Source organism: Octopus bimaculoides, chromosome 6 (assembly GCF_001194135.2).
Source record: "Octopus bimaculoides isolate UCB-OBI-ISO-001 chromosome 6, ASM119413v2, whole genome shotgun sequence".
Lineage (NCBI taxonomy): Eukaryota > Metazoa > Mollusca > Cephalopoda > Octopoda > Octopodidae > Octopus > Octopus bimaculoides.
Genome location: NC_068986.1, coordinates 99,198,348 through 99,208,982, shown reverse-complemented (window position 1 = coordinate 99,208,982; position 10,635 = coordinate 99,198,348). Strand labels below are relative to the sequence as shown.

Below are 10,635 nucleotides of genomic sequence, written 5' to 3'. Positions count from 1 at the left end.
TATAAAGGCAAAAGTATGTCTGCGTGGTCACTTCACTACCATATAGTTTTGGATTCAATTCCAGTGTGTAGCAACTTGGGCAAGTGTCTTCTATAACTTCAGGCCAGCCAAAGTCTTGTTGTTGCAGTGCTGGTGACTTTTCCTATGAAAAGTACAGCTAGAACGTACTCACTTTTCAATGGACCACCATAACTAGTAACAAGACTGACATATCAAAACCACACAGCAACTCTTTAATTCTTTTTTTTAGTTGACCAAACAAAGAAATTAAGAACACATAAACTGGACAAAGAATTAGCTCACCTTTAACAGGTCAAGATCATTGTCAACATCCTGACTAGTCTCAGCACAAGATGAATCAGCGTGAATTAAATTATAAAGTCGGACCACATCAGCAGCATCAGATATTCTGTAAGGTGAAGATAAACTGTGAGAATGTTTTGTGTTGGTGATTGTAACTAGCGAAGTTAAATAACACTCAACTGATCAACACTCAACAACAGTGAAATAAATAACTTTATGAAATATTCTCTTTTAAAATTCTAACCTCAGTACCTAATCAAACCAAATCCATATTTATTGGAGTAAAATGACAAATTGTTACTAACTTAGAGTCATCATCATTACTTAACGTCCATTCTCCAGCTGACATGGGTCAGACAGCTTAACAGGAACAGGCAAGGCCAGGAGCCACACCAGGCTCTGTAGTCTGTTTTGGATTGGTTTCTACATTTGGATGCCCTTCCTAACACCAACCACTTTAGAGAACATACTGGGTACATTTTATGTGGTACCAGTACCCACACCAATGCTTTTTACATGGCACCTTACTTTCAGGCTCTCAATTGTTGTAGCAGGTAGGTCTTCTCAAATTAAACAATGCATCACATATCTCAGTTGTTTGTCATCTCCTTCATAGGGTTCAGTGTTTTGAGATCTGCCTTCAGTAATTCATCCCATGTCTTCCTGGGTTTCCCTCTTCCATAACTTCCTTCCAAGTGATCAGCATTTCTTTATGCAGCTAACCTCATCCATCTGCATCACATGACCAAATCAGTGGTCACTTCTTTTGCACACTGCATATAATTCCTCTGATGGCCAATTTCTCTCTCAATACATCAGTTCTCTGTCGCACATACACACTGACATAGCACATCTAGTGGAGCATACCAGTTTTGTTCCTCTCCAGCCATCATATGTCCTCCACATTCAGAGCCCACATCGCAGTTCATACACAGGCATCAAACACTTTTCCCTTCATTCAAAGAGGGGGTCCTTTGGTTGCCAACAGAGCTCTCTGAACTTTCTTCATCCTATTTTTATTCTAGCAATTACCTTTTCTGTACAACCTTCTCCTCTGTTAATTAGGTCACCTAATTAGCAAAAATTATCTACAACTTCCAGAGAGCCACTGGGGCATTTGAGGAAATCAGTTTCCCATGATGTGGTCTTTATAGCTCCAGTACATCTTCCACATAAAAAACATTTCTTTCTCTGTTTACCTTCCTGCTATTTCACTGCACCTCTTGTGTGTCCATAGCTTGAACTGGGTACCCCGAGAGGGACTTTTGCCAACACCCTTCCTTCATATCGAGCAGGGCCGTTTACCAGAAGGATGAAGGGTCCTGTACGACTTCTTGCTTACTAGGTAGGACCTTGGTTTTTGCTGAGTTTACTTCAAGACTCTTTGATTCCAGGTTCTGTTTCCATACCTGGAATTTCTTTTCTAATTTTGACAGATTCTGCTATGAGGACAAGATCAACAGCATATAGTAGTTCCCATCGGCTTCCAGTCTCAAATTCCTCTGTTATGGCCTGGAGAACAATGATGAATAAGAGATGAACACCTATCTGTACACTAAATTCATCACTGTATTCATGGCCAACTCTTACCTTACTAACAACATCCCTGTACATGGCCTGTACTACTTTCATAAATCATTTATCTATCCCTAGCTTCCTCAGACATCACTATATTACAGAGTGAGGTACTCTGTTGAAAGCTTTCTCTAGATCAACAAATGCCAAATACAACAGTTTGTTCTTAGCTAATAGCTAAATATTTTTCTTGCAGTTACCTGATTGTGAAAATATCATTCATGGTGCTTCTCACCAGGACAAAGCCAAACTGCATTTCATCTAGTCGAATTCTAAAATCGATTTTATATAAGCCGTGTCCTCCATTTCAAATATTCTGTGGAAATATGCTTAGCCATGGGGTAATTTCACCTTGCTTGAAAACTGGTGAGGTTTGGCAAGAGGTTCTAGCCATAGAAAATCTGCTGCAATGACTTCAGAGCATGAAAAAGTGGACATTTAAACAATGATGATGAAAAAGTTTGAAAACAGTTACTGGAGGGCCTAGCACTGAATTGGGAGAAAGAAATAATTATAATCAAATATTTACAGGTTCCGTTCGATCATGTCCATCAACAGCCGGTCAACTTTGTTATACCATATATAGTAGAATGCCATTGGACCAAAGTGACGTGTAGATCGCAGTGTATCAAAAGCGCCGACTTGTTGAATAAATTCATATGTCCTTTGTGTTACCTGGAAAATGAAATTGCATAAGGATAAATATTAAAAATGTTAACATACCTATGCGCACACACACACACTTATGAGATAGACCTTATCTATCACTCAATTAACCCCATCACCTGGGCCTTGGGTGCTTTTAACAGAGCCCACACAGTCGAAAGCATGTAAAGCAGGTAACTGATCTGAAAATAAATCAAAACCTTAATATGCTGTTTTGATTTTTATCACTGTAGCCTATAAGTTATAGTTTCTTCTTCACCTTCCTCCTACCGATCTCAAAGACCCTGTAGAGGTCATAGATGTCTTTTCCCACTAAACCATCATCGTCATTTAACGTCCGCTTTCCATGCTGGCGTGGGTTGGACGGTTTGACTGAGGACTGGTGAGCCAGAGGCTGCACGAGGTTCAATCTGATCTGGCAAAGTTTCTACAGCTGAATGCCCTTCCTAACGCCAACCACTCCGAGAGTGTAGTGAGTGCTTTTACATGCCACTGGCACGAGGGCCAGTCAGGTGATTCTGGCAACAACCACGCTCAAAAGATGTTTTTTATGTGCTACCTGCACAGGAGCCAATCTGTAGAAAATTTTGTTAAAAGTATCCATTTTTCTGGATGTTATGATACAACAAAGTTGGGGGCATATACATCTGTAGTAATGCCCTTTTGTTTATACAATTTGTTCATTTCATGTTTATTTCATTCATAGATTGCAATGTTCTCTCTCTCTCTCACACACACACACACACTGCAAAGCTTACAGATGGACTGCTGAATTGAAATCTCTATGCTGCTTTGAGGGGAAGGTAAAACTAGACAAACTGCTTCTCCCTCTGTTGTTGGACTACTGTGATGTTTAAAAAAAGAGAGATTTTGACTGTGATAAAATAATGAAAGTAATATATACTAAGCAAGTGAGCACTATTATACAAAGAAATAATTAGATGTAAAATATCATAAAAATTATTAGAATTGGGAACCAAATGTGAAAATATTATCAAGGGACGAGCAGAAAATTGCTTGAGGGCAGTATTTCAGCTAGTGTATATATAAAGACAGATAAACAATCATCGTCATCATCATTTAATGTCCGCTTTACATGCTAGCATGGGTTGGACGATTTCCCTGAGGACTGGCGAATCAGATGGCTGCACCAGGCTCCAATCTGATCTGGCAGAGTTTCTACAGCTGAATGCCCTATGTGACCTTTTTTTTTTAAAACAAAAGTGTATTGAGTACTTTCATGTGTGTACACATACGTACACAGTTAAAAATTAAACCTAATATTATAGAACATTGGCGTGGGCGGGGGATGCAGTTTTTTCCCCCTCATATATACAGAAAAATAATATTAGTTATTGGATAGAATTTCTGTTTTAATATATAAAATTCGTCTGTCTTTACGTCCCGAGTTCAAATTCCACCAAGGTTGACTTTGCCTTTCATCCTTTCGGGGTTAATAAATTAAGTACCAGTTGTGAAATGGGGTCAATCTAATTGACTGCTCCGCCACTAAAATTTCAGGCCTTGTGCCTAGAGTAGAAAAGAATATATAAAATTCAATTACCCGAATGTAGTCAGGATGATCTGGTTCAAACTGGATACAAGCTTTATCCAAGATGTACTCAAAGGAACCTTTCTCAAGTAATTTCTGAAAAACAAAATTATAAAATTACATAAGAAAGAAAATACATTTAATCTCAAACCAATTAGAAAGTTTGCATGTGGTTGCTTAACCTGCTAGAAATAAAGCTTCATCTCCTTTGAAATCATACACCACCACTGTCTTAAAAAAAGAGATGCATTCAATAATGTAGTTCAGAGTACACGATGCTTGAGAATAAAATGAGACTATCATAACTAGAGGCCTTTGATCATAGGCTTGCTAGGTCAAACAATGACAACATTTAATGAACTTTATTAAATTTTTTTAAAGTTTAAAATATTAGATATCAACATCTAAGGATCATTAGGAGTTCACATTTAGGCCTTATGAAAGCACAGATCTTGTGAATTTTCCGAAAGTCTTCTCCCCACCCCACCTATTCATTTGCACAATTTTTTTTTTATATATTCGTTTTCTACACATTTTTTTTTTACACCTAGTAGGCTGTTTTTTTTTTTTTGGTGGGGGGGTTGTTTTCGTTAACAGGTCTCAAACTGTATATTGAACTATTCAAGGATGAAAAGCAAAAGTTGACCTCAACTCAGAACATAAAAGGACATGTCTAAATATTGCAAGGCATTTTGTCTGATGCTCTACTGATTCCACCAAGACGTCAAAGGTATAAATAAATAAACAATAACCAAAACAGAGTATCCTTGATTAAGGAAGATTACTATGTTGTCTAATAATTAAACTGAAAAATAATTGGGTCTTTCTTTTTTCTGCACCACAGAAACTTACCTCTAATTGTTCCCCTTGAAACATTTTGGGACTCAATATTTTACGCCCTTCAAAAGGAAAATAAGTCTGTATAAGTCTTGTACGTTCATCAACTGATGCATGCCGGAGTTTGCCATCTGGTTCTCGAACCACAATAAATCTTTTCTGTTAGATGAAATAGAAAAATAAATTGTTTCAGTTGGTCGAATCAACCCTGTACTCATCTTTAATCTTGTACTTATTGTATCCATATATTTTTGCAGAACTTACTAAGTTGCATGAATGAATGGCTGTGTGGTAAGTAGCTTGCTTAGCAACCACATGGTTCCGGGTTCAGTCCCACTCTATGGCACCTTGGGCAAGTGTCTTCTACTATAGCCTCAGGCTGACCAAAGCCTTGTGAGTGGATTTGGTAGACGGAAACTGAAAGAAGCCCGTCGTATAAATGTATATATATGTGTGTGTTTGTGTGTCTGTGTTTGTCCCCTCAACTTCGCTTGACAACCGATGCTGGTGTGTTTACATCTCTGTAGCTTAGCGGTTCGGCAAAAGAGACCGATAGAATAAGTACTAGGCTTACAAAGAATGATATATATATATATCATCATCGTTTAACGTCCATTTTCCATGCTGGCATGGGTTGGACAGTTTGACTGGGGACTGGCAAGCCAGGAGGCAGCACCAGGCTCCAATCTGATCTTGCAAAGGTGATACTTTAGAAAGAAATAACTACAGGGGTATCAAACTGCTGGATCAGATGATGAAGGTAACGGAGAGGGTAATAGCCCAACTAATTACAGAGAGAGTCTGCTTAGATGAGATGCAGTTCGGTTTTGTGCCAGTTAGAAGCGCCACTGATGCTATATTCCTGGTATGGCAACTGCAGGAGAAATACCTAGCCAAAGATAAACCTCTATACTTGGTTTTTGTTGATGATGATAATTGCAATAATAAATAGAAAGAAAAATTTTAATTGGATTTTATGTACCTTGTGAGAAACATCAAGTGAAATATCAGTAAACACCAGCTTTTTTTTGTTCAATTTATCAAGACAAGTATCATTGGATAACACCACATCTGACAAATCCTTTTCTTCTTTCATTACAGGAGGCATTTGAAGTCGAGCTTTTCCCAGTGCAACTGCTTTTGCTTGTTCCTAGAAGATAAAAGAAGAAAAAGTGATAACAGAGTTATATTATTATATAAATAAAGGGTAATATTGTCTGCATAAGAGTAAGCATTGTTAGAATGACAATGAGTAGATAGTTAAGCTCCATGAGGCAAAATACAGATGTAGCTAAAGCTTGATGAACATCAGAGTTGACAGAACACAAATCAAAGAAAGACACAGAGCAGTCTCACAGATATTTTCCAATCCAAGAGACAAGAGATGGATGAGGTTTAAAAGGAGGCAGCTTAACCAAGAGGATTTTATGCCAGACAACCTGCAACATGGCTTTCACAAATAATAAATGACATAAAATCACAGCTCTCCAGTGGATCTATCTCTACAGAAGCCATCCTGGTGGTCACTGAGGTGGCAAAGAGAATTAAGGTTTTGAAGAATATTTTAAACAGTCCTCTAGCTCATCCAACTAATAACCTTTGAGATATTGGAAGCCAGCATGGCAAGCTGATCGTTCATCAGGTCAGGATGTTTGTCCATTAACAGTGTTACACGTTTTCAAACAATGGAACAGATCCTAGTAGAGAGATAAAGATTGAAGATTTTGATGACATTGCCACATGTCCGATGTTGAAGTGATTTTCTCTAAAGTACAACACACAGCTCTGTCAAGGAATTGAAACATGTTCTTGCAATTGTTTGTACAACACCTTAACCTCTAGACTACATGATTTCATTACCAGTGATATCATCATCAGCATCCTTTAGTATCTGCTTTCAATGCTAGCATGGTTTAGATGGTTTGATTGAAACAGGTAAGCTGGAGGGCTGCACCAGGTTTCAATCTGATTTGGCATGGTTTCTATAGCTGGATGCCCTCACATAAAATTGGCAGAACTCTAATCAGTTAACAAACTTGAAGTATCAAAGGGTTTTATGTGTTAAAGTGTTGTGCATGATAAGGTAGGAGTCAGATGATCAGATAGGTGAAGGGATGGTAATAATTTGGCAGATGCTAGGCTTGGAGATCAAAAAAAAAACATCAAAAGAGTTTGGAGTGTCAACCAGGAATACAAATGGATGATCATAATAATTGATGCATGACTTCACACTGGCAAAAGATTTGGCTTCTGCACCAGCAGCATTGGTCAGTGTAACAGCATAGGGGAGTTGTGGATATTGAAATTACTGAGGATGGTGACTTCAAAGAAGGATAATGTGAGACAGACGTCGAGAACAAGACATGATGTAGGCAAATAGCAGCTGATCGTAGTGTGAGTTCACAGAGTGGTAAAGACATCAGATGAATTTTTAGGACTAAGGAAAGCAGATTTAAGCAAAGTAACTGTAAAGCTTTGTTGCTGACAATTAGATAAGAGAAATGAGAGGTGGGAAGAATAGAATCAACATGCAATCAACACCATTAAGTGTCAAGCTGGAATATAATATGTAACCATTGGGATAGAAATAAGTGATGAGATATTTGTGTCTCAAAAAAGGGATGTCTAGTTTGCCTCTCAGTAAAAGGTAATAGCTTTGTTCAAGATTAATCAAAATCCATAAATGTTCACAAAGGAGGGCAATAGTCCAATAGGCTTATTGGCTATATTGTTTTGTTTTATCATTCACTTTATTCATGTTGTTCATAGACTTGATTTGTAGGTTGAAAGAAGTGGAAATTATAACTTATCAGTTGGTCGTAACCACTAAATTTGATGCCTCTATGTAGTCCAGTGGGATATCAGTAAACATGAACAGGCCTCCTGAAAACCTGTGCTTGCTGGATATCAGTGCTGAGAATAACCTCAAGAGGTATTTAACAGTGTTGGACCCCTTACATATTTGGTGAAGTGACTGCAAAAGAAGGTAATTTCTAACAGTACCTTCTAACAAACAGTGACACTATGGAGAGAAAAGTGCAGTAGGAATCAGCGTCTTCAGAGATTGTAATTGCAACACAGTAATGTACTCAAGGGTCTGGTTATACTCGACAGTATGTTGGACCTCTCACCCTACATATCATAAAGCCATACAATTTACCTTTTCAAGTTCCTCTTGGACCATTAGTTTATATTTAGGATTTCTCAGTGGAATTTTCTTTGTTCTGAAGATCTTCTCTAAATCAAAACCTGTAATTTTCTGTAATATTGTTTGTGTGTTTTCATTAAGAAAGATAGGTAGTGGATCCTTTGGCAGTAAGGTAGATTCATTTTCCTTGAGTTTAATGGGATCTGAAAACAAATAAAATAATATTAATCAGAACTAGAAACATCACAATAACCACTCAAATAACATATACTGTTAATTTCAGTTTCATTTTGTTTTGTGATAGTCTGCTGAGACCCCTTCGGTCATGACTGACTATGGGATTGCACCTAGAAAGTTGCTTTATAGGAAACCAGCAGTCGCCCATGCATACCGGCCTCCCCTCTCCACGTCACCAGTGTTATCCAAGGGAAAGGCAAAGGCACCTGTGACGTCGCAACTCATTTCTACAGCTGAGTTAACTGAAACAACGTGAAATAAAGTGTCTTGCTCAAGAACACAACACGCAGCCCAGTCTGGGATTCGAATTCACAACCTGGCAATCGTAAGCTCGACGCTCTCACCACTGAGCCATGCGCCTTCACATGTGATAGTATTGTACATTATAAAGTATCAAAATATTCCGTCACATACCGGTGACTGGGGATGGACATTGTTAAGATTACATAGAACTTGCTTCCCAACCACATAATTTTAGGTTCAGTCCTATTGCATAGCACCTTGGATAAGAGTCTTCTACTATCACCTTAAGCCAACCAAAAGCTTTTAAGTAGATTTGGTAAATGGAAACTGAAAGATGCCAATCATAATAAATAAAAGTGTCACACGGTGGAACTGAACTCGTAACTGTGTGGTTGGAAAGTGTTGCACAACGATACGTGAAGAACTTAATCTAGAGTTGAACATTTTTGAAATTTTTCTAAGCAAAACTTAATTATTACCAAAGCAATATGATAATGATTATAAAGTAAGAATGTAGCCACATTTCGTTGTATAACATTATTTTATCCGCGCACAGAATTTACCTCCATTTGAGGACAAACCATCAAAAGCATAGAAGTTAGATGTAGTAACCAGAACTCCTTAAAATCATACCATTCTAACTTTAAAAGTGGGGCACGTTTAATAATGAGGTGCTGGGTTCCCTGAACACAGGGAAAATGTGGTGGTTAGGTAGAGCAATGAGGACTAACGTAGGACTAAAAACAACAATCCTTTAGAGGCGGTTAATTAAATAGGTATAATATTTTGAAGATCAGTTCAGTCAACTGTATATAAATAAATATATCTTTTCTATGAAAGATTGATCCTTTGTAGAAAAAAACTTAACATCACCAAAAGCTAAGCAACGTGACCGCTGCAGGTAAATTTGTCCTTCATCATGAGAACGAAACAATGATCGTACGCTTTAAAATGAATAAGTATATGAATGTTCTCACTTACCATCAGTGGAAGTAGAACAGCATGCGGCTGGTAATTTTCGAGACTGAATAATAGTCTTCGAATACCGAGATATTAACTGTTGACATCTTAATAAAAACACTGGCTTGACGAGAGAAGCCATGCTGACGGATTTGGTTTCGTCTAAAACTTGAAATGACGAAACGAACCAGAGTTTTAATGTATTGTGCGTGTGTGTGCATGTGTGATGAATTAACTAGACTCAGAACAAAATTAATGACACCTCCAAAATATATGTATACATTGTATAAAAGCAATAAAAATAAATAATATAGTAGAATGGTGACATAGAAGTGATTCACGGAAGGGAAGAGGGTGAACAAATGTTATGTCTCTTTGCATATAACACGTTATCTCAGTTAAAATGAAAGTAAACTTTACAAATCACCAAACTTGGGAAGAGAATTCATTTTTAATATGCTTCTCTGATTTAAGGCGGCAAGCTAGTAGAATCGCCACCGTGCGGGACTTAATGCTTAGCGGCAAGTTCTGAGTTCAAATTCCGCGGGGGTTGACTTTATCTTTCATATTTCGAGGTCGATAAAATAAATACTAGTCGAGCATGGAGTCGACGTAATCGACTAACCCCCTCCCCCGAAATTACTGGGATTCTGCTAAAATTTGAAACCAATATGCTACTGTGGTTCTTTTACGGCATAACAAGAATGGAATGCAGTGTTGAATATGGGGAGATATAAACTCAGAAAAGAAATTGTGTCTTTCTTTTTCCAAGACGATAATAGTTTGACGAAGATTTGACTGCTGTTTCCAGCAGGTCTATGGAGCATATTTTGACACATTCGTTGACACAACTAACACTGGTTGATAGAGTAAACCTATAATTAAAAGTAGTCCAACCATAACCATCCCTCCTTTTTAGAAATGTTCAATTTGTTCTACCTTGTTTCAGACGGTAAGATTTGATTTGAAGGAAATTCGACTACTATTTCTAGCAAGTCGGGCGATCACAGAAAGACTCTCTTGGTTATCCTATTTGCATTATCTGGTATAACTACACAAGTGTGCACCACCCCAATTTTGTTTCCTCATACCTTTCAGGAAAATGAATATTTTT

At 37.7% G+C, this 10,635-nt stretch overlaps 1 protein-coding gene across 4 annotated transcripts in view; it reads right to left on the bottom strand.

Annotated features, from left to right (window-relative positions):
- LOC106878918 (28S ribosomal protein S22, mitochondrial) overlaps positions 1-10,635 on the bottom strand; it is a 41,621-nt gene that overhangs the window by 2,049 nt on the left and 28,937 nt on the right. For 2 of the 4 annotated variants that reach the window (XM_014928271.2, XM_052969012.1), the window contains exons 2-7: positions 8,094-8,284; positions 5,916-6,083; positions 4,949-5,092; positions 4,109-4,192; positions 2,408-2,553; positions 304-409 (exon numbers count right to left, since the gene is read on the bottom strand). In XM_014928271.2, the coding sequence (XP_014783757.1) occupies positions 304-409; positions 2,408-2,553; positions 4,109-4,192; positions 4,949-5,092; positions 5,916-6,083; positions 8,094-8,284 (839 nt within the window). Of the gene's footprint in view, positions 1-303; positions 410-2,407; positions 2,554-4,108; positions 4,193-4,948; positions 5,093-5,915; positions 6,084-8,093; positions 8,285-9,542; positions 10,398-10,460; positions 10,585-10,635 lie in introns of those variants that run through there. The other 2 variants (XM_052969013.1, XM_014928270.2) reach the window with 2 other exon arrangements.